The sequence below is a fragment of the Macaca mulatta genome, chromosome 11, assembly GCF_049350105.2.
Source record: "Macaca mulatta isolate MMU2019108-1 chromosome 11, T2T-MMU8v2.0, whole genome shotgun sequence".
NCBI classification, from domain to species: Eukaryota; Metazoa; Chordata; class Mammalia; order Primates; family Cercopithecidae; genus Macaca; species Macaca mulatta.
In genome coordinates, this window is record NC_133416.1 from 10,199,407 (window position 1) to 10,224,379 (window position 24,973).

Here is a 24,973-nt window from a genome sequence, read left to right on the forward strand (position 1 = left end):
TGGGATCTCTTCATTATGATAGAGCAGGGTAGTGAAGGATAGATTTGAAACTAAGAGGCGATAAATTGTGAATAAGCACACAGGGTTACTATGCAGCAACCACAATGTTGCTATACAACAGCCATTTGGCTATACCCCACTTCCTCAGAGAATGTAACCAACATTACATTCTAAATCTGTTCTAGTGTAGCATTGTCAGTAATTAGTTCTGCTTTATGGTATAGATTGGTATCTTCACTGAGAAATAGTTTCCTTTGTTAATATCACAGTTCCATGTAAAAACATCATTTGCTTCTATGGCATGTAGCCCTTAACAATTTGTGTCTGTTTTTCTAGCTCCGTTAGTATCAAATTCATTGTCCTCTGAGTAGGTCACATTGTCTGCTCAAAGCATGGAAACCTAGCCTTGTTAACGTCTTACTTAAAACCCCTCAAAGACTTTTTACTGACTACATGGTACTACTCAAACAACATAGCTTAGATTATAAATCTTTCTTCTCACTCACACCCTTTCTTGTGGTTCCAGCTTGCTCCAGGCTCTGTTTTCATCTCCAGCTCTTCATAACGCCACTTAATAAACCAACAGTACTGGACTGCGTGTAGCTTTATTTTTTCATTTTAATGTCTCTCTTCTATGTTTTTGAGATTTCTGTCTTTGGTATGTTGTATGTTTTAACAACATTACCTTGATTTCTAACTTTTTTTTTTTTTAATCTTCAGAAATCACCCAGTCTAGGACATCTTCTCTAACACCATTTTCTCATATTTAATGTTGGAGACCTATTAGAAAATTGTCATCTATAATACTATCTTTGAAAAAACCCGAAGTTTGTGTCTGTCACTGTGAATTACATGCTAATTTAAAACCATATGCTTCTGTGTATGCCTTAAATAGGGTGTGAACAGCTAGATGACAGGAATCATGCTTTACACTTTATTGAACTTTGTTTATTCATGGCCAAACAATATGATTGCCCTATAATAGATAAAAGCCCGATAAATAAATATAGAATGATATTATGAAAATGTCGGTAATTTCCTATTTTTTACTTATTTTTGTTAAGCTTTGGTACTGTTACTTCTATGTCAAATAATGAAGACAACATTATTACAGTGTAGAAAAACACCAGGGCCTCTTGGCTAAGACCTCAAGAGGAGCATTGTAAGATTTTAGTAGTGATTTTTATATTCTCCAAAATATAATGCAAAAGTTGTAGACTTTTAACCCCTTGCATTTTTTATGCCTCTGCACACAAATGAAGCTACTGGGGATAAAGGAAGAAGAAATAAGTCAGCTAAAATTTGAGCACCTGCTAATAGGTACGTAAGAGTGAAAAAAACGTGACTTGAGACACCTTGCTTTCACTCAGATCTACAATTAATGAGCCATTTTCCTTTGGAAAAAAAAATGCTGTCTTATCCCTAGATCGTGTCTTTAGGCACTTGTGGTAAGTAACGTTACCAATTTAAGACATCTTCAAAATTCTAGACTTCTTTGATACTCAGAGCACTGAAGTAAACACAAAATCCATTTGAATCCAAGATGCAGAAGTCATTAAAGGCATCATTCCATTTACAAATGTGGAGATTACCACTCTAGCAGGAAATGAAAGGTTTAGTGGCAAACAAATAAGCAATCAGAGAAAAGTAACCAGGATGCTAATAAAAAATATGATGTCATCTGACCCGCAAATCATGCGTGTAAGTTACTTGAGAGCAATTTTTAAAAGGTACTATTTATTTATGGCTATTTATGCACAATTATAAAGATAATACCAGAGTGGGAAAAAACACTTTTCTGTTCCATTATACTACACAGATTGCAATTAAACAAACAAAAAAATGGTGTGTCCTAGCATGGATTAAGTTAATATAACACAAATATTTGCTAAAGATATTTGAAATGAATTGCTAAATTTTAGAATTATACAAAGTTTCAACTGAGTTGGGTCCAAAAAATCATTTAATCATTCCTGGTTTAGGAAGCTGTGCCAGAAAATATTAATTAATTGCCAAGATGATGACCTGTTTTTCCCCAAAGTATACATTCAAGATTTATGGAATCTCTGCCTTGAGTTCATATGATTACAATACACCAGTTGATATTATATGTCAGTACGTAGCCCAGTAATACCTAGCTGAATGCAAAATAGGTTCTGAAAATATATATATATATATTTCTTAAAATGTTTGCAGACTTTTTTACTTTTTCATTAGTCATCGTTTCACTTCTGCTTCAATATGCCCATGCATGTCCTGATAACATTGGGTGCACCATGGTGGTGTGGCCATAGATGCCCCTGCATATCCAAAGACTCAGCTCTGTTTCTTCCACTCCCTTTTATTTTCTTTATTGTCCATGTGAATTTTAAAAATTTGTCCTTTTTGACATGTCTTTTGTCAATTCAAACACATTTACCAAAAGGTCAAGATTACAAAATTTTTGCTTGGCAATAACCACACATTTTATGCTTTCATATTTGGACAAGTGTCCAGTAAACACCTCAGACCACATCCAGTTTTAGTGTCACAGCTTGAAGCAAGCAACCTGCCAAGAGCTCTGTTTCTCACCACAAACTTGCACTGCATGTTAAGTCTTTCCTGTGTACCAGAAGAGAAGGATTTTCTGAGACCACAGTGCAAGTTAGCTTACTGATCAAAAAGGCTAGTTGATTATTGGCTCTTCTCAACTAATGAACGTAATTAAAGAGCTTATTGTGGTGATGGATGTTCTCAAATAACTTGAGCTCAGGCTGTTTGCAAAATATTGTAACTTTTCTTCTAACAATAGTTTTTAAAAGTTATATAAATACGTCTATATGAAGTTTGTTCAGGTACTTTTATAGTCAAATTATTCTTTCTGCATAAATTCATTTGTGTGGGTTTTATTTCATGTATTAGAAAATATTATCTCTGAAAGCTATGCTATGTCCTTTTGCAATTCCACGTAGCATAAACCAGTACAAATGCCCGGCAAATCCCCAACAAGTTTATCATGATGACTATAGCAAAGTGAGTATATGTTCAACATTGAGAAATAAATTGGAGTTTTAACATACTATTTCTTTATCTAAGTAATTGTTTTAACTCAACATACAGGACTTATTTTAGAATTTTCTTCTTTGAGGATCCTTTCCACACTCTGTCAGTTGGTTTAGGGTTCTTTATATATGACAATATAACTCTCCTGGTGCTTAGCTTTATCATGGTATTCATTTCAAAAAACTTCTTTTAGGCATGTTTTGTGAATTCCTTGTTGGCTGTAAATTGACATTTGAACTAAATGAAATAGTAGGATATACAAATGTTCTTTTTTATCCTATTCCTTTCCCCTTTTCTCAATTCTGTATTTAAGAGACAAATAATCTCTATTCAATTGAAAACTACATACATAAAAATAACTCTTCAGGAAACTGTGATTCAAGTTTTCCCCATAAAAAGCCAGCATTTAAACATTTATTCGTTTCCTTTCAAAAACCAAATATTTGTTAAAATGTGGTTGTAAGAAAATATCAGCCCAAATTTCCTCTATATAGATCTATTTTTACTATATAAAATAGTTAATAGAAAATGCTGATTAGCTGAAAAGAATCTTGGTATGTCAGAAAATAATATATTTTCTTCAACTTGTTTTATATTTACCTATCCTGTTTAATTTTGAATTTGTTTTGTACTTTTTCATTTTCTATCACCTAAACTAAAAAGTAATTCCCAGCTGGGTGTGGTGGCTCACGCCTGTAATCTCAGCACTTTGGGAGGCCGAGGCAGGAGGATCACCTGAGGTTAGGAGTTCGAGACCAGCCTGACTAACATGGCGAAACCTCGTCTCTACTCGAAATACAAAAATTAGCCAAGTGTGGTGACACATGCCTGTAATCCCAGTTACTCTGGAGGCTGAGACAGGAGAATTGCTTGAACCCAGGAGGCAGAGGTTGCAGTGAACCGAGATCTCCCATTGCACTCCAGCCTGGACAACAAGAGCGAAACTCCGTCTTTAAAAAAAAAAAAAAGTAATTTCCATGTGGGCAAAAACCTTCTTTTGGATTGTTTACTTTGACATTCTCAAGACCTAGAAAAGGGTGTAGCAAATAGTATTTGCTAAATAAAAAAAAAAGTTGAATAAATTTATTGTCCAACTTTAACACATTACCACATGAAAGTTGTTTTTGAGATTAATAACTTTGGTTATTGTTAAAATTGTATAATGTGTTCATCTTATATTACTTTATATGATGTCTTATGTTAGTATTTTAAATTAATAAACAAATAAAATATATATTTAGCTAATCTTGTTCATTGGCATCAATTCATATATTCACTTATTTTTATGTGTACTGGGGTATATATCTAAGTTTCTAATTCTTCTGCATATGATGTCTATATGACAGAGATGCAATTTCATGTTTTTATATTAAAATTTAACAATTCCCAGAACTAAGGTTTTTTTTTAACTTAAAGGCCAGTGTGATAGTAACCAAGGACTAATTATTGAATAGAAGCTAATTTCCCACTTTATCTGCAATGTTACCTTATATTTTTTAATCTATGTACATGACTTTTTCTTGACTGTATTTTTTCCCTTCTCAATTTGTCTATCTATGTCCCACATGCCACTTTGCCTTTATTAATATGGTTTTAACATAGGTCTTGCTATCTAATAAAACAAGGCTCCCACGTTTTCTTCATCTTCAATAGTGATTTTCCTAGTCTTGACTTTTGCAATTTAATGTATATTTAGAATTCTGCTTTGTAAGTCCCACAACAAAATCTGAGGTATTAACTGGAACTGAATTGAATCTTTAAAATATTTAGGATTAAATGGCATCATTTAAAATCATCATTTTCAAATCCTAAAATGTTATTAAAAATAATGGCAAAACTAAAATTACTTTTGCACCAACTGAACATTTATCCAACCATGGGTGGTCTTACCTCTTTTACCAAATTAACAATATTTCTATAGTGATAAGGCGGAAGTACTGTGGTTTATGTTTTTCCACAGGAAGGTGAGATTATAACATTTGTCACACTTTTCTCAAAGATAGAATTTCAGTGAGTATCTCCACTTTCAATTCTAGATCAGGAACTGAGAACATATCTAAATTTTCTAGTTTTATAGAAGACTTTTATCCACAAGAATCAAGATCTTCCCTCTCTGAGCAGGTGTGTGTATGTGTGTATGTGTGTGTGTTTATTATTCAAGATATGAGAAACTATATTTCGACCTCAAAAAAATAAAAATATTTACACTGTAAGGTAATTCTAATTGTTTCTTAGATGCTTGAATAGAACTCCTGAGGATACAGAATACTTATCATTTCTGATGTGTATTCTATCACTGTATCTGATGATAGGGAATTAGTACATACCTATTAAAGAATTAGAAGTTGTAATATTACTATAAGAAGAAGCTTTGTCTCTAAGCAAAACTAGAAAAAATTGAATCTTTACCTTTAGGATTAGAAGAATTGAGTTTCAATTTGAATTCTCAAATTTTTGAGTTTTCTGATGTTGTAAGGGGCACTTACCTTTGATACACATCTTTACATGCAAGGTGAAACAAGTTATATCTGTGCTTTCCAACTATCATAATCAAATATGAAATAGCTTTTATTTTTAAAGTCTAAGCACTATGCATATTTATTAGTTTTTTTTCTGGAAGCTCTGCTGTGCATTGCTAAGATGTTACTAAATAAACATGTGAGATTAGTTTTATTAATGATGGTGGTGATGAGAATTTGTTGTTGATGATGATGATACGGGCACGTTGGATGAAAATGCACTAGAAAAGGACATTCAATAAAAGTACATAAAACTTACCTGAGTTTAGCTAGCAGAAAGAAAACTAAATTATTGCCAGATAAAATAAACAACTATAAACACTTGGTCTTAGCTAAAAGGCCAAGAAGCAATAAATAACTATAAACAGAAAACTGTGTGTGCTGTTATCTAATATCAGTAATGTAAAATATTTGTGTTAAATATCTCAATGTAGGTGAATTAATATATTCATTATATTGTTATGACATTTTGAAGTAATTGGCGATTATTTTACAACCAAGAGATATGTATACAATTATTTTTGCCTGGCTTTATGTGAATTGTCATTTCTATTCTTTTCTTAGAGGCATGCACAGGGGGAAAGTTTCTGGATTTTACTTTTCTATTCAAAATATTTTCTCTCACCACAGGAAAGAGAACAAAAAACAAATGCTCAATTTTATTTTATTCAGGAATCCTTTGTGCTTTGAAGACTTCAGATTCCTCTCTGAGGTAGACGTGCACTTACAATTATTTGATGGGGTGGATTCGTGGTCGGAGGCCTCGACACAACTTGGGTATGTTTTCACCACATAAGTGTGTAGTTTTGTTTGTATACAATTTTAAGATACCAAGAATTTTATACAAGCATATAAGGCATAGGCAAGCAATTTACTCTGATTCTTTTCATGTTCTATTTATGTTGATTTCATGTTATGTCCGTATTGTATGTGAAATCAAGTCTTCCAAAACTTAAAAACTTTTTTTCCCTTTATTTTATTAACTATATTATGGTAAAGTCACAATTTGGGCCAGCTTGAAATAGTGAAACAGATGTGGAGTCATACTTGAATTTTACTCAAACTTTTACTGCTCTCTAGATTTGAAATGGGGTCAATCTGCAACCTCTATGTAGTTTAGTTTAGTTTCTTTTTCTATCAAATACAGGCATGAAACATTCCATATTGATCTTAGTAGATTTGTGTAATATTCAAATCAAGTGACATGTATTTTAAAGCCCTTTTTATCCTAAAGGTGTTTATACATTTATAACTTATTCACAGTTGGTAACATTATATTAAATAAGCTTTATGATTTTGGCCATCTCTAATATTCAGTTTCTTCATCCATAAAGTGATACCTACTCTCTTTACTCCATATGTAAAATAACTGAGTTAGATATTACATGTGCAAACAATGTCTAAGTCTAATTTTAGCTATAAAAGATAATTCATATTATCATTTAATTTATAAAAGGCTTTTGTACAACAAACCCCCATGACATGAGTTTACATATGTAACAAACCTTTGCATACAACCCTGAACCAAAAATAAAAGTTTTAAAAAAAGCTTTTAAGAAAATATTAATCATCAGTAAATAATATTTCAAGAGAGCAAAATGATTCTTTCAGTATTTTGTTCAGCGGCAAGATTATCTGTCTTTGTTCTAAAGGGTTAGATCCTACTATTTTAGCCTATGTATGTCCTTCATTATAAAGAAAATTAGACGGCTGGGCACAGTGGCTCACGCCTGTAATCCCAGAACTTTGGGAGGCCGAGGCAGGTGGATCACCTGAGCTCAGGAGTTCGAGACCAGCCTGGCCAATATGATGAACCCCTGTCTGTACTAAAAATAAAAAAATTAGCCAGGTATGGTGGCACAAGCCTGTAATCCCAGCTACTCAGGAGGCTGAGGCAGGAGAATCGCTTGAATCCAGGAGGTGGAGGTTGCAATGAGCCAGGATCACGCCACTGCATTCCAGCCTGGGCTACAAGAGCGAAACTCTATCTCAAAAAATAAAAAATAATAAATAAATAAATAAAAGAAAATTAGACACACTAGTATTTACTAAAAGCTTACTAAATGATTGATGTTATTGATGTTAAGTTCCTTATATTTTTATTTCATTTTTAAAATACCCATACTGGGTTGTAATAGTATCCTTTTCTTTTTTATTTCTTTCTTCTTTTGCAAGTTAGGAAACTGGGATGCAAAAGCTAGATTATTTATGAAGTTATATTAAGTTTGTATATGTGAATAGGTGATTTAAATACATGTCTTTCTCCAACATGTCTTTTCACTATACCAAGTCCCTTTCTGGTAATGTTAGGTTTCATTATACATTACGAATTAACTAATTTTAATAGTTAAAATTAGTTAGGATTTGCTGAGGGTACTTTGCATGGCATAAATGTAATTTTATTTATACAGTAAAGTGTAAACATAATAATGTAGTAATATAAAATGAAAATAAATTCATGTTGTGCTTTAAAAAGGATTGTCATGAGAAGTACATAGATGGAAATGGCAAGTGGAATTTTTAAAATGTATGCACCAAATAGCAGAAAGGCCATGACTCATATAAGCCTGAATTCTTTCTTTCTAGAGATGAGTGAATTTCATAATTATAAGTTGGGTCTAGCAAAGAGTGATTTTTCAACACGATGCCAAAAGCAAAGATGTCCAGTAATCAAAAGCAAATGTAGAGAAAACGGTAAGTTCTATGTTCCATTTGTCTACTCTCAGTATATTCAAATGAATCTTGGAAACTATGTGATTAAATCAATGACAATCATTCAGTTTACTTTATCTTCATCAGGAAAGCAGGAATACCCCCATGAACTCTAATATAATATTAAAATATATAATAAAATTGTGGTATTAAAAGCTATTGAGTTTAGAATATTTTCATGGCCTAAAAAATGATGAGTTTATTTATCATGATAATATAATTGAAGCAGGAATTTCTAAGAGATTACTGAAAAGAAAACTAAATAGAAATGAAAAACAGAAAAGATATTTTAAAAATCCTCCAGAGATATGTTCCTAAATATTATAGAAGTGATAGCTAGATTATTATTTATAGAATTGTTTCTGACTGCAGTGAAGAAGATGTACTCTCCAATGTCTTTTTTCAAAGCAGAATATTATTGATAATAGACCTTTATATAGTTTGTATGAAAAGCAAAACAACAGGTGACCCCTCAATTTTGATTAAAAACTAAGAAACAAATTATTAACGAATAGCATCACTTTACAAGAATTAATTTAAGGAATGCAAAGTGCTATATGTAAAAATTCCTTTTTGGACTAAAATATTCAATTGTTACCAAAATTTTAAACCCACATGCCTTTTCACTCAGCAATTATCATTGTGGGAATTTATCCCAGAGAGGGACTCAAAAATATGCACAGATGGGTATGAAATGTATCATTATTTCTAATAGCAACACCTAAGAAACAAATTAAATATCCACTGGAAAAAAAATTCAAAGTCTGTCAAAAATTAGATTCTGTCCAGAGTTGTCAGTGAAATACAATGCAGCTATTTATAAATTTGGTATCCTTATACACCATGAGAACTAATCACCAGGATATTGTCTTAGGTTAAAAAAAAAAAAATTCATAGGATGTTTTGTATATTATAGTTTCTTTAAAATGTATTTTTAATATGTAGCTAAGGGGAATGGTAATTTTTATTTATTTTTAGTTGGCATGTAATAATTATACATATTTAAGGGATACGGTGATATTTCCATACAACTATACAATGTCTAATGACCAAATCAAGGTAATTAGCATATCCATCACCTCAAACATTTATCAGTTCTTTGTGTTGGGAACATTCAAAACCTTCTCTTCTAGCTATCTGAAAATATACAATAAATTACTCTTAACTGTACTCTCCCTACAGTGCTATAGGAACACTAGAAAAAGCCCACATGTAGCTATAATTATGTATCCATTAACCTCTCCTAATCTTCTCCTCCTCACTATTCTTTCTAGCCTTAAATAACCACAATTCTACTCTCTAATTCTGTGAGCTAAAAGTTTGGATCTCCTACATATGAGTGAGAATATGCGGTATTTATCTTTCCGTGCCTTATTTACTTTACTTAACATTATGTACTTCTGACGCATCCATGTTGGTGAAAATAATAGGATTTCATTCTTTTCATTCTTTTTTTTATGACTGAATGGTATTCCTCTGTGTGTGTGTGTGTGTGTGTGTGTGAGAGTGTACACACATTTTGTTTAGCCATTCATCTGTTAATGGACACAGGTTAATTCCATATCTTGGCTATTGTGAATAATGCTGCAATAGACATGGGGCTGCAGACATTATTTCAATATACTGATTTCCTTTCCATTGGAGAAAGACTGAGATTGCTGAATCATATGGTAGTTCTATTTTTGGTTTTTTAAGGAACCTCCATACTGTTTCCATAATGGCTATACTAATTTACATTCCCACCAACATTATATAAACATTAGCCTTTCCCTGCATCCTCACTGTCATTTGTTATTTTTTGTCTTTTTAAATAATAGCTATTCTAACTTAGGGTGAGATGATAGTCATTGTGGTTTTGATTTTCATCTTATTGATGATGAATGATGTTGAACTTTCAAAAAATATATCCATGGCTATTTGTTTATCTTCTCAGAAATATCTATTCAGATCCTTTTCTCATTTTCAAATCAGTTTTTGTTGTTGATGATGCTGTTGAGTTGTTTGAATTCCTTGTATATTCTGGATATTGTTCTCTTGTCAGAGGAATAATTTGCAAATATTTTCTCTCATTCTACAAGTTGTCTCTTCACTCTGTCACTTGTTTCCTATGCAGCAAAGAAGTGTTTTAGTTTGATACAGCCTCATTTGTTTCTTTTTGCTTTTGTTGCCTGTACTTTTGAAGTCTTACCCATAAAATCTCTGCCTAGACTCATGTCCTGTGGTGTTTCTCTTATCTCTTCTAGTAGTTTTATAGATTCAGTTCTTACTTTTAAGTCAGTTCTTTTATAGATTCAGTTCTTACTTTTAATCCATTTTGAGTTGATTTTTCTATATAGTGTGAGATGAGGGTCTAATTTCATTCCTCTGTGTGGATATCCAGTTTTTTCAGCTCCATTTATTGAAGTGCCTGTCCTTTCCCAGTGTATGTTATTGGTGCCTTTCTGGAAAAATCAGTTGGCTGTAAATAGACGGATTTATTCTTGCATTGTCTATTCTGTTTTATTGGTCTAAATGTCTAGTTTTATGTCAATGCCATACTGTTTAAGTTATTATAGTTTTGTAGTATATATTGAAATCAGGTAATGTGATACCACCAGTTTTCTTCATTTTTGTTCAAGATTGCTTTGACTATTCAGTCTTTTGTGGTACCATACAAATTTTAGGATCTTTTTTCTATTTCTGTAGAGAATGTTATTAGTATTGTGATAGGAATTGCATTGAATCTATAGATTGCTTTGAGTCGTATAATTACTTTAACAATATTCTTTCAGTCTATGAACATGAGATGTCTTTCCATGTTTTTGCATCCTCTCTGGTTTCATTAATCAGTATTTTATAGTTTTCACTGCAGAGATCTTCCACTTGTGTGATTAAATTTATTTCAGGGTATTTTATTATTTGTAGGTATAAATGGAATTGACTTCTTGATTTCTTTTTCAGCCAGTTTGTTATTGGTGTATAGAAACACTACTGATTTTTGTATGTAGATTTTTGTATCCTGAAACTTTACTGAATTTGTTTATTTGTTCAAAGGCATTTTGTTTAATTTTCATGTATCTGTGCAGTTTCCAAAGTTCCTCTTGTTATAAATTTCTAGTTTTATTCCATTGTCAGAAAATTTACTTGATATAATATTGAATTTTGAAAATGTGTTGAGACTTATCACCTAGCATATGGTCTATCCTGATGAATGTTCCATATGATGATAATAAGAATATGTGTTTTGCAGCAGTTGGATGAAATGTTCTGTACATTTAGTAAGGTTCATTAGGTCTATATTATAGTTTTACTTGGATGTTTCTTTTCTGATTTTCTCTCTGAACGATCTGTCCATTGCTTAAAATGTGTGGTTGAACTCCTCTACCCTTATTGTATTAGTCTATTTCTCCCTTCAGATCTATTAATATTTACTTAATATATCTGAGTGCTGTAGTATTGGGTGCATATGTATACTTATAAATACAATATTATATTGCTGAAATGACCCATTTGTCATTATATAATGGTCTTCTTTGACTCTTTTTTACTCTTTTTGACTTAAAGTCTACTTTATCTAAGTATAGCTATGCCTTCTCTTTACTGGTTTTCATTTTCATGGAATATCTGTTTTCATCCTATACTGTCAGTCTATGTGTGTTTTTACGAGCAAAGTGAGTTTCTTGAAGGCAATATATTGTTCAGTTTCGTTGTTTTTAATCCATTCAGTCACTCTATGTCTTTTACTTGGAGAATTTAGCCCCCTTGCATTTAATATTTTATTGGTAAGTAAAAACTTACTATTGCCATTTTATTCCTTGTTTTCTAGTAGTTTTGTAAGTCTTCCTTTCTTCCTGTCTTCCTTTGTGATTAAGTTGCTGTCTCTGGCAGTGTATTTTAATTCCTTGATTTTCATTTTAGTGTAATTTTAGTGTATCTGTTATAGGTTTTTGTTTTGTCGTTACCATGAGACTTACAAGGACATCTTATAACTATAGCAATTATTTTATACTGATGACAACTTAACTTTGATCACAAAGAAAAGAAAAACAAAACGAAACAAAAAACTAAACAACTCTACACTTTAACTCCATCTCCTCTCACATGTTGACTTATGTTTGCATGGATTTACATCATTTTATATTGACTATCTAATAACAAATTATAATTACTTTTATTTTGATAGAGTTGTCTTTTGATCTTTATAAGATCTGTGTGGTTGAGGCACCACAATTGAAGTATTAGAATATTCTGAATTTGTCTGTATACTTACTTTTATCAGTGAGTTTTGTACCTTCAAATCTTTTCTTATTGCACATTTATGTTCTTTTTTTCTGACTGAAAAAATGCTCTTTAGCATGTCATGTAAGACAGGTCTAGTGAGAATAAATTCACTCAACTTCTGTTTGCCTGAGAAATACTTTTTCTCTCTGTCATGTTGATAGTTTTATTGGGTACGGTATCTCAGTTGGCAGGTTTTTTTCCTCGGGTCTTTGAGTATGTCACCCCACTTCCTCTTGGCCTATAAAGTTTCTGCTAAGAAGTCTGCTAACAGATGTGTTGAAGCTTCTTTATATTTATTTTGCTTTTTAAATTTTGCTTCCTTTAAAATTCTCACTTTATCTCAAGCTTTGAACATTTAAATTTTATATGCCTTGTGGTAATCTTATTTGGGTTGAATCTGCTTGCTAATCTTTGACCTTCCTGTATGTGCTTATTCATATCTTTCTCTGGGTTTGGTAAGTTTTCTGTTTGTCCACAGCTTCCCAGACCAGTGCTGTGCCAGGGCTTGCCCAAGGGCCATGGTTGCTATGGCCTGCAACCACTGAAATTTTCCTGAGACCCAAGGCCACTTTAGTCAGCTGGTGATAAAATGGGCTGAGACTAAGGTTCCTCCTGCCTAAGCAGTGGATTCCTCTCTGGCCCACGTGGGTCAAAATGCTGCCCGTATGAGCACTGGTGTGGAATCAAAGGCCGTGGGGTCTCTGTCTTTTGCTTTGTTCCAGTGTGGTGGGGCCAGGTCTAAGTTCCAACACAAAGTCCCACACTCTTCTTTCCATTTCCCAAGCAGGCAGTTTCTCTCCAAGCACTGCAGTATCTGGGTTTGGAAGAGGGGTGTTTAGGCAAGGCAAGACGGTCTTTTCTTACCTCTTTAATGTGTTTTTTCTTCTTATCATGCCAAAATCAGGGTACTGTGATAGCTCACCTAATTTCTTGAATTCTTTTGAAGGTACTTTCTTGCATGGATAGTTATTTAGTTTGATGTTGCTGTGAGAAGATAATAGCTAAAGGGTTCTTCACAGCCAGCTTGCTCTTCTGTCATTTTCTTCATTGTTCTCCGGTATACCTGTTGTTTTGCCTACCCATTGATTTTTTTTCTCCTCTATCATTATCTATCTTTGTGGTTTGGTGGTTCTCTGCAGTAATAAGATTTGATTCCTTTCTCTTTCTTATTTGTGTATCTGCTCTACCAGTTTTATACTTCTGTGCATTTTTATGGTGATAGACATTGTCCTTTCACTTCTAGATATAGGACTCCCTTAAGCATCTCTTGTGGGGCTAGTCTAGTGGTGATGAATTCCCTCAGTTTTTGCTTGTCTGGAAGAATATGTCTCCTTTATTTCTAAAGGATAGCTTTGCTTAATACAGTATTCTTATTTGGCAGAGGTCTTTTTTTTTTTTTTTTTTTTTTTTTTTTTTTGGCATTTTGAATTTATCATCCCATGCTCTTCTGGCCTGCTGCTGGAGAAAGTGGGATTGCTGGCCGTAGTGGCCGTGGGCCCCAAGCAAGTGGCTCTGGGAATCTGGGGTGCACATGCATGACTCTGTCTATGCTGAGGACACACTCTCTACTTGGCTGCATCACCTGTTCCCTGGACAAAGGGCTCTGTATGGGCTTGATGCAAGGGTCATGACTACACCATTGATTGGGATCACCTGGTGTTGCTGTGCTGCAGTCCTCTAGGTGGATTTGGTGGAATGTCAGCAGGGCCCCAGGGATGTGAAGATGCAGAAGCTATTGGGCCCCAAAGATGTAAAGGTAAAGGAACTATTAGGCCCCAGGGCAGAGTGTACTTTTGTGGTGGCTACACTCTCAAAATGGTGCAGTGCTGCTGCAGCCTGTGTTCCAGAGAAGAGGAGGGACCCCAGTGTGAACTCCCACCCTGAAATAATGCAGTCATGTGGATTCCAGTCAACTCCCTATACCGGACTCAGGGATTGTGAAGAATGTGGAGCTCTCCTATAGCTAGGAGAGCAGGTATTTCTAACGGGAATGTGGACCCCTGGGGAGCTCCTGCTTACCTTTTCTCCTCAATGGAGAGTCCCTCTTGGCTCTAAGCTGATCCATGTCACCTGCTTCTCTTCCCTTTCTATGCTATCGCCCTGAGCATCTGTGCCTCAGAGAGACTTGGTCACTTTCTTGCTGAATTCCAGCCTTCTCCCTTCAACACTCTATTCAATGTGTGGTTATCTACTTGTTGTTTGGTCCCTTGTGGAAGTGAGTGCTGGGTGCCTGCAGTTAGCCATCTTGATGATGCTTCCTCCTTCTTTGTTTATGTTTATTATTGTATCTGCATAAAAATAATAAATCATAAGCATAATTTACTCTAGGGATGACTGGGGAACTTGTAGAGAAGTATAGAAGGAAATATTACATTGTTGTACTCTAGTTTTTGATCATTTGCAAAATATTTATGCTCTGTTCTGGGAAAAATAATTAAGGCAGAAAAAGGATCAATACTACCTTCTCATTAAAAAAAGAAAAAAACCTCTAATATTTATATTAAATACAAAGATACCCAAACCCTTTATGCTTCTTTTTCTGATCTGTCTCTTTTTTCTTTGACAGCATCTCCACTTTTTTTCTGCTGTTTCATTGCTGTAGCTATGGGAATCCGTTTCATTATTATGGTAACAATATGGAGTGCCGTATTCCTAAATTGTAAGTGATAACAGAGAAGTAGATTGCAACATTGTTAATTTAACAATTGTAATGTATTACTTTTGTTAGTATTCAGAAACACAGAAACATAAACTAGAAATATTAAATGTATCTTTGTCATATTTTTGCTATTAGTCCAGAAATGTGTAAACTATATTTGCTTATAGTATAAATTACTAACAATACAAACTTTTTAATACTTATGGTTATTTTAATAGCATTATTCAACCAAGAAGTTCAAATTCCCTTGACTGGTAAGTGAATTTTTTAAATGTTTTAGAACATATATTTTATGTATCTACCTACACTATTGTGTAGGCATGTATTCAATGATGTAAGAAAAGGAAAAATTAAATAATTAATTCTAGTCTGTAATACACTATGGCTTCTGTTTTCCTTTTAACAATGAGGGAATACTTGTAAAAATAGAGGATGCTTAGGTTTGATATCTTTCTCTCTCTCTCTCTTTCTCTCCAATACTTGTAAAAAATAGAGGCTACTTAGGTGTGGTTTGACATCTTTCTCTCTCTCTCTCTCTTTTTTTTTTTTTTTTTTTTTTTTGAGATGGGGTCTCACTCTGTCACCCAGGCTGGAGTGCAGTGGGGTGATCTCAGCACAGTACAACCTCCACCTCCCGGTTTCAAGTGATTCTCATGCCTCAGCCTCCCAAGTACTTGGGACTGCAACCTCCAACTCCTGGGCTCGAGCAATTCTCGTGCCTCAGCTTCCCAAGTAGCTGGGACTGCAGGCATGAGCCACCACACCAGCTAATTTTTGTATTTTTAGTAGAGGCAGGTTTTCACCATGTTGGCCAGGCTGGTATCTGGTATCTGACTAACCTCAAGTGAGTCAACTGCCTTGGCCTCCCAAAGTGCTAGGATTACAGGCATGAGACACCACGCCCAGCCTGGCATCTCTCTATGAATATGTAGAGATGTGCCTTTGGTTATGACTATGATAGTTTAATAATCTGAAATTTTAGAGTTGGAGTGAAAAAGACATTTAATTTGTCTAGATAAAATCTGCTATAATGTTCAGATATGTAGAATTAATAATATATTTTCCTTTTCTAGAAAGTTACTGTGGCCCATGTCCTAAAAACTGGATATGTTATAAAAATAACTGCTACCAGTTTTTTAATGAGAGTAAAAACTGGTATGAGAGCCAGGCTTCTTGTATGTCTCAAAATGCCAGCCTTCTGAAAGTATACAGCAAAGAGGACCAGGTTGAGTATTTATTTTAATTTCCCATCCTATATTTAATCCTAACATCTGAGGCAAATCATTGGAATATGAACCTGGAATATATAAGGGACACTATGACTTGGTTATTCTAATACCAACCCTAAATCTTTCTTCATTGAAAATAACAAAGCATAGAAATTGCAGGTATCAGACACATGAAAAAATGCTCGTCATCACTGGCCATCAGAGAAATGCAAATCAAAACCACAATGAGATACCATCTCACACCAATTAGAATGGCAATCATTAAAAAGTCAGGAAACAACAAGTGCTGGAGAGGATGTGGAGAAATAGGAACACTTTTACACTGTTGGTGGGATTGTAAACTAGTTCAACCATTATGGAAAACAGTATGGCGATTCCTCAAGGATCTAGAACTAGAAATACCATATGACCCAGCCATCACATTACTGGGTATATACCCAAAGGATTCTAAATCATGCTGCTATAAAGACACATGCACACGTATGTTTATTGCAGCACTATTCACAATAGCAAAGACTTGGAATCAACATTCCACTGATGGAATGTTGGAATGTCCATCAGTGACAGACTGGATTAAGAAAATGTGGCACATATACACCATGGAATACTATGCAGCCATAAAAAAGGATGAGTTCGTGTCCTTTGTAGGGACATGGATGCAGCTGGAAACCATCATTCTCAGCAAACTATCGCAAGAACAGAAAACCAAATACCGCATGTTCTGACTCATAGGTGGGAACTGAACAATGAGATCCCTTAGACACAGGAAGGGGAACATCACGCACCGGGGCCTATTACGGGGAGGGGGCAGTGGGGAGGAATGGCATTGGGAGTTATAACTGATGTAAATGACGAGTTGATGGGTGCTGATGAGTTGATGGGTGCAGCACACCAACATGGCACATGTATACACATGTAACAAACCTGCACGTTGTGCACATGTACCCTAGAACTTAAAGTATAATTAAAAAAAAAAAAAAAGAAATTGCAGGTATCATGTATGTGTGCTCAGACAGGAATTATGCTAGTTGGGGGACCGAATGCATGTTTTTACAAGTGTGAGAACAGATGAAATGGCTATGGTCTGGCGTTTACTAAAATTATGAACACTGATTTCACTTATAGTGTATTTGTGATTTCAAACAGGATTTACTTAAACTGGTGAAGTCATATCACTGGATGGGATTAGTACACATTCCAACAAATGGATCTTGGCAGTGGGAAGATGGCTCCATTCTCTCACCCAACCTGTAAGTCTTTGACCCAATGGGTCTCTAGTTTTGAATTTTTGTCCTAAGCTTTCCCTGTAATAAGTCTAATCACTCATTTCACATAATCCCAAGACATTTGCATGTTCTAATAGATTTAGTAAAAAGTGCTTAGGCCCTAAATTTGGGAGAAAGTTGTATTCATTGTAGAGTAGCCAACACAAATACTAATAAGTAATATAAATTGTTTAGTATATGGTAAGTACTATGCAAAGCAGGTCTAATATTATGTTCGTTTTACAGAAAAAGAGACAGAAGCAGAGAGGTTAAGTATCACATACATTTCTTTCTGAATTTATTACCAGACATGTTGAGACATAATTAACATATAATAAATTGCACATATATAAAGTACACAATTTAATAAGTCTCAAGAAATATATATATATACTCATGAAACCATTAAGAACATCAAGATAATTAACCTGGAAAACATTCTCTAAGCACGCACCTTTGTGATTTCTCCTCTGTGTCCCTACGTACTTACCTCTTTCTCTTTCCAGTCAGTCAGTTTTCTGCCACTTTAGTTTGCAATTCATAGAATTTAATATAAATGAAGTCATACAATATATATCATTTGTAAAGTCTTATTTTCACTTAGAAAAGTTGTCTTGAGATTCAGCCATCTCATTGCATGAGTAAAGAGTTAATTACCTTTTATCTCTTCATTTATTGATGTATATTTAGGTAATTCCCAGTTATTGATCATTACAAATAATGCTACTTGCTAATAATATTTGTGTACAAGTACTTGTATCATATTAACAAAGTCTTTCTTTTCCTTAATATAAACACCTAGAAACAAAATGGCTGAATCATATAAGTATATATTTAACCTTTTTAAAAGTGCCACACTGTTATCCAAAGTGGTGGTGATATTTTACAAATTTTACTTTCTACCTATCTGTATGTAAGAGAAAATCTGAGAGAGAAGTTGCTTCATATCCTAGTCAACACTTGCTTTGATTAGCCTCTTAAATTCTATACTGGTTGGGCGCAGTGGCTTACACCTATAATCCCAGCACTTTGGGAGGCCGGGGCAGGCAGATCACCTGAGGTTGTGAGTTCGAGACCAGCCTGGCCAATATCGTGAAACCCCATCTCTACTAGAAATACAAAAATTAGCCGGATGTGATGGCACATGCCTGTAATCTCAGCTACTCAGGAAACTGAGACAGGAGAATCACTTGAACTTGGGAGGCAGAGTTTGCAGTGAGCCAAGATTAAACCAGTGCACTCCAGCCTCGGCAGTGGAGCAAGATTCTGTCTTTAAAAACAAGCAAACAAACAAACAACAAAGCAAAAACTCTTTAAAAATAGTTTTCTTCCTACAGTGGTCGATTGTTCAATTACAGAACAGAGGTCATTACATTGTCCTTTTAAACAGGGATAGCATCAGACCATAATATTTCTATTTTTGTCAGTTTTACATTGAAGTGACATCCTCACTCTTTCTTGAGCTTTCTATTTCCCATCTCTTATGAAAGAAAACAAATTATTATTAATCATGTAATTCCAAAAGATTAAAGATGCCAGAGTAAAACACATATATAGATATAGAAATCTCTACGTGAAACGCCTAAACACATGCACGCATGCATACAAACACACACCCTTATATACACACTTGTGAATGTGTGTATGTATTAGAAGATTTGAGGTTTTATTTTCATTTCCTTACCAAGTAAAATTGCATATATCTGAAGAATATGTTTTATTTTTCCACAAAACACAGTATGAAATTCTAAATTGAATTCTGAATTGATTTCTCACTTAAATATTTGTTTTAAAATAAACATTTTAAAGTTTTCATTTAACTTGGGTATACATATGAAGAGATTTTATACTTCAGAATTGACTAGTTTCCAATGTATGATAAAAAGAGTGGCACCTTATTTACAATTTTTACTTTTATTATCTGAGTTGGCTATATTTTGTTTATAAATTAGGACTAGGCACGCTCCTAAAATCTCCTAAAATGGTATTAAGTTCCTATATTTGAAGTTCAATAGGTATGATTCATTCTTATTTTCCTGCATTAATAAAATCATGTTTGTAATTTTTAATTGTCTCTCCTCTAGACTAACAATAATTGAAATGCAGAAGGGAGACTGTGCACTCTATGCCTCAAGCTTTAAAGGCTACATAGAAAACTGTTCGATTCCAAATACATACATCTGCATGCAGAGGACTGTGTAAAGATGATCAACCTTCTCCATAAAAGCCAGGAACAGAGAAGGGATTACACCAGCGGAAACACTGCCAACTGAGACTAAAGGAAATAAACAAAACGGGACACAATGACCAACAACTGTCAGGTTTCTTAGAGTCCACAGGACCAGACCATAGAACAATTTCACTGCAAACACGCATGATTCTCCAGGACAAAGGAAGAGAGATCCCAAAGGCAATTCAGATATCCCCAAGGCTGCCTCTCCCACCATAAGCCCAGAGTGGATGGGCTGGGGGAGGGGTGCTGTTTTAATTTCTAAAGGTAGGACCAACACCCGCGGGATCAGTGAAGGGCGAGAAGCCCAGCAGATCCCTGAGAGTGCGACCCCCACCTCCACAGGAAATTGCCTCATGGGCAGGGCCATAGCAGAGAGACACAGCATGGGCAGTGCCTTCCCTGCCTCTGGGGATCATGCTGCCACTTTTAATGGGTCCTCTACCGCCCCCAGCCCCTCTGGGTTGGATTAGTGGTTGGTCCCTGGGAGGTGATCAAGCTCCTCTTCATCCCTATGGCACGGATTTCCTGCCTTGGGCCTTTACTCCTTACCGCAGTTTCTGAAGTGCTGGTATTGTCCTGCAGCCCCGTCCCGTTGCACTGCCAGGCAGGGTGCCAGCACATGGGGAGAGCCGGTCTCCATCCGAGTGAAGCTCACCTGCAGCACACCTTGCATGCCGGGTCTCCCCTGGCCCTGGGGCTCTAGAACTGCAGGCAAAGGGGACAGTAAATCTGTCATCTCCAATCCCGGGTGACCCCCAGAAATGTAGTGCGATAGATAAGAAATCAGAGAGACCAAGGGGTTGAGGAGGATATTTATTATTTAGGTGCACTGGACCAGTCAGATTAACATCCAAACGACTGAGCCCTGAACAAAGAGTCAAGTTACCTTTTAAGCATTTCGTGCGTAGGAGAAGATTTGTGCAGAGGGAAGCATATTACAGAAACAAGAAACAAAGACGTTATTCAATTGAGACTTGCATCACATCATTTCTTACTTTTCAAGGAAAAGCATGTTTTGCGACTTGAGTTTATCTGTCTAGTGACCTTGCAGCTGCACAGCTAGAGAAACGGGTCTTCACAATGCCTGGGAAAGGGAGAGATAAGACTCACTAGCTACAGAAAAACAGGCAGCTAATTGTTAAAGGACTCCAACTCTTTCTCTTCCTCAGGGGGAATTGGGTTTTCTTACATACAACTGAGTTTTTGCTTACACATTTTTAAATTTATTTTGATTCCTGTTCCATGCCAACCACCTATGCTGCTGTTTTCCGCTCTCCTTCCCCTTCCCCTAGGGGAGGGACCGGCAGCAGTGGAGTTATTCTTTCTTCCCCCAAGAAGAAAGGAAAGGGGGATTCCGAATATTTTTCTTACTACCAGAGATTTGTGTGAGGTTCAACCCCCCCACCCGCCCCACACACACATGGGGATTCCTCACCTCTTTCTGAGGTTCAACACCCGCCATGGGGATTTCTCACCTATTTTTAACCTCCAAGACATCCTGACTAAGGAATACTTTACCACCCCTGCGGTTTCTCTCTCTTTGGTATGTCCTAACTAAGGAATGCTTTACTGTCCTGAGGCATGTTTTTTTTTTAAGTCCCGATCACCGAGGAAATACTTCACCGGCTCCCGCAGCTTCTTCTTGCTTGGTCTGTGCGCAGAGTCATCACCGCAGTATGTAAGGATCCTTTAAGCTAGATTGCTGGCCAGTTCTTTCTTTCTTTCTTTCTTTCTTTCTTTCTTTCTTTCTTTCTTTCTTTCTTTCTTTCTTTCTTTCTTTCTTTCTTTCTTTCTTTCTTTTCTTTCTTCTCTTTTTCTTTTCCTTCCTTCCTTCCTTCCTTCCTTTCTTTCTTTCTCTCTCTCTCTTTCTTTCTTTCTTTCTTTCTTTCTTTCTTTCTTTCTTTCTTTCTTTCTTTCTTTTCTTTCTTCTCTTTTTCTTTTCCTTCCTTCCTTCCTTCCTTCCTTCCTTCCTTCCTTCCTCCCTCTCTCTCTCTTCTTTCTTTCTTTCTTTCTTTCTTTCTTTCTTTCTTTCTTTCTTTCTTTCTTTCTTTCTTTCTTTCTTTCTTTCTTTCTTTCTTTCTTTCTTTCTTTCTTCTTTTTCCTCTCTGTGTTGCTGAGAGTCCGGGTTTATTCTTCACACCAGGTGGGTCTCAATTTCTCATACCTGAGGGCCCCTTCAATGAGGTAGGGGAGCGCGTTCCCTCTTGAGAGAGGACTGGAGACCACCCCTGGAAGAGAATGTATTCCCATACGGTTTGCCTCCAAATTGTTTGAAATGCTTGTTTTCCGGTGCTATAAACAGCACTTGAACATAAATTTAATTTATTTAGTAAGGCCATTTTTTACTTCCTGCAGAAAGGGTACACTCACCAGCAGTTTTGCCACGAGTGTACACCGAGCGAAGGAGACAGGGTCATTTATAACCTGTCGCATCCACCCTACTGCTGTATCCGGTTTCCATTGGCTGGAACAGGACCTCGCATTCTGTATTTGTCCCGATTGGCTAGCAACTTAGAACTTTTTAAAAGAGGCAAAGGTAGAGGAGAACAAAGGAAGGAGGAAGTAACTTGTGGAATGCTGAGAAAGGTAAAAACACTTTTAAATAAGAGGAACAGGCTATGACCTAACGCTTGCTTGGACCAGTATGAGCACGCCAGGGGCAAATATTTAGGAGCACAGGTCTTTGAATAAATTTTGCTTCTAAGAGAAGTTACTATTTATTCCTAATTAGATAGGGAGGAAAGTCTTTGAAGAGCAACCTCTACTTTGCTTTTTACAGAATAAATGCAGGCGAAAAGAACATAAACTTTGCCAGGGGTAGAATGTTATGGACAGAATGTTTCTGTTCCCCTGAAATTCATATTTGAAATCCTAACTCCCAATGGTATGGTATTAGGAGGGGGCCTTTGGGAAGTAATTTAGGTGTGAAAGTTGATTATAAGAATTGAGTAATTCTGTTTTTATGTCTACTTCTTCTTTGTCTAGCATCAGGATTGCAATCCTTTTCTTATTGCTACCAATTTGTCTTGTAAATCTTTGTTCATTATTTTACTGTGGTATACTATTACCTCTCACAGTTCAACTGTTTCATACCAACTTTTTTTTTTTTTTTTTGGCATTTGTGTTCTTATTTTTATGATTGTGTTAGAGTGTCTAATTCAATTTGCGGCATTTATTGCACTTTTCATCTGCTTAGTGATTGTTTCCTTTTTTGAGTGAGTGGCTTTTCATAAGAAAAATATTTTATTTATATTATTTGAACTTTTGAGGTTTCATATCAATATGGTTTGATTTTTCCTATTCCTGTTTCGTGGACAAGGATCCTAGTTAGAGAGCTCCCTCTTCTGTCAGTTCTGTCCTATTCAGCATAGCGTCTTCTATGGGTGGTGGTGATGATGGGAGTAGGAAGGGCAAATGATAGTCATGTCTTTTTTCTCTTTCCTTTCTGCAGGATTCTTAAGTTCCTCAAATTACTTATTTACTTTGATAGTCATATTTGTAAGAAGTATCACCCCTTCTTTATTTTCCACTTCTCTCCCAGAAACCATTGCTTTCCTTTCCAAGTTTCCCACTTCTGGTCTTGCGTTTCAAGCCTTTTCCCAGTACTATGAACTACCAAGTCCCAAATTGTGTTAAGTACTCTGACATTTATTGTTGAAGTTTTATCTTTCAGGGTTTATTGTATCTGTGATTCATTTATGTCCTCTAGTCTTCTCTTCTGAGTATGTTAAAGACTAATCTCCCTACCCTCCACCGCAGGTGTTCAGAGGTGGGCAGGAGCAAGTGTTCTTCTGCAATTATTTTTCTCTATTTATAGGTAATTTGAAGGTTGTGGTACTCTATGTCTCCTAGAGATGTTGGAAGAGTAAGGTATTATGTGGTTTTATTTGCTTTTCTTATTGATTTTATGAGTTTGGGGGAGAGATGGGAGATATTTGGGATTAGGCAACCGTCTCTGCAATGTGAGAAACTGAGGATTTACTACTGTTATTTGTTAAAGTGCCCTTTCTCTTAGATCCTTACTCTGAAATCTATTTCATACTTCAAACCAGTCACAGGCTGTATGGAAGACTTATTATAAGCTCTCAATAAGTAAGAATTCTAAAGTGTTAACCTCAGGTGACTGTGTTCTTAATGTACATGCGTACTTTCTTGTAGCCTGTCTATGTAATTTATTTAGTGTTTTAACAAACAGCTGTCACCTATGTTGGCTGAAAAAAATGCAAGTCTAGCCATTTTCATGTCGGAGCAATTAAAACCAAGTATGAAAAAATATTACATTGGATTTTACAATATATGTGCATCATAGCTAGAAACATTTCTAAGAATCGAGAAAACCTCAGTTGGTGAGTAGAAAATATCAGAAAGCCTACTTAGTCCTATACGGGATTGTTTTATCATAGCTCCTACAGGATGTTTGATGGCATTGTGTACAGTAGTATTTGTTCTCTCCATCATGAGATAACTCCAGCCACAATGTTTTCCATTTATGCGTGGTAATGTTTTGTCCATTTAAGATGCAATCACATTTCATTGTATTGTATTCCAATTTAGAAATACAGCAAATGTTTTTTATATATATTAAATTTAAAATATATACATATACGTACACATAAATTATAAATATATATCTTATTTTTATATATGTAAATTATTTAAAACATGGTGGAGTAAAATTAGCAAGATAACAGAATGGGAAGCCCACCAATTCAACTAAAAATTCATAGACAAATTTTCTTTGTGAGACATTAAGAAACCACTTGAGATGCTCCAAAGCTGTTGGTGAAACTACTCATGTTGAAGCTTTAGGGAAATCTAAGGCACACTCCTTCCCTAATTCTTACCCCCAGCACAGTGCCAAAAAAGCAGGAAAAAACTCCCCAGCTCCAAGCTTTGCTCTTGGTTAATAAATGATGGATGACATGTCCAATTCCCCAATTTTTCCGGGGGCTACTCCTAAGATTGGCTTCTCTCTAGCCTGTCTCAGTGTACCGATAGAACCAAGCATAGCCTGGCTGCCTGGGACCAGCAAGAACATAGGTGGTGGGGTGAGC

At 35.4% G+C, this 24,973-nt stretch overlaps 1 protein-coding gene across 3 annotated transcripts; it reads left to right on the plus strand.

The window, feature by feature from the left end:
* Positions 1-5,029: 5,029 nt before the first annotated feature.
* KLRK1 (killer cell lectin like receptor K1) lies at positions 5,030-24,194 on the plus strand. Of its 3 annotated transcripts, none has more exons than XM_015150990.3 (8): positions 5,030-5,163; positions 6,234-6,338; positions 8,148-8,255; positions 15,100-15,192; positions 15,411-15,446; positions 16,266-16,417; positions 17,568-17,671; positions 19,771-24,194. In XM_015150990.3, the coding sequence occupies exons 2-8, from the start codon at positions 6,299-6,301 to the stop codon at positions 19,886-19,888; spliced, it is 651 nt and encodes a 216-aa protein (XP_015006476.3). In that variant the 5' UTR covers positions 5,030-5,163; positions 6,234-6,298; the 3' UTR covers positions 19,889-24,194. The 3 variants fall into 3 exon arrangements, with proteins under 3 accessions (XP_015006476.3, XP_077808408.1, NP_001028061.1); XM_077952282.1 differs by having other exon boundaries at positions 5,052-5,163; positions 6,192-6,338; NM_001032889.1 differs by lacking the exon at positions 5,030-5,163 and having other exon boundaries at positions 6,281-6,338; positions 19,771-19,902.
* The last annotated feature ends 779 nt before the right edge of the window (positions 24,195-24,973 follow it).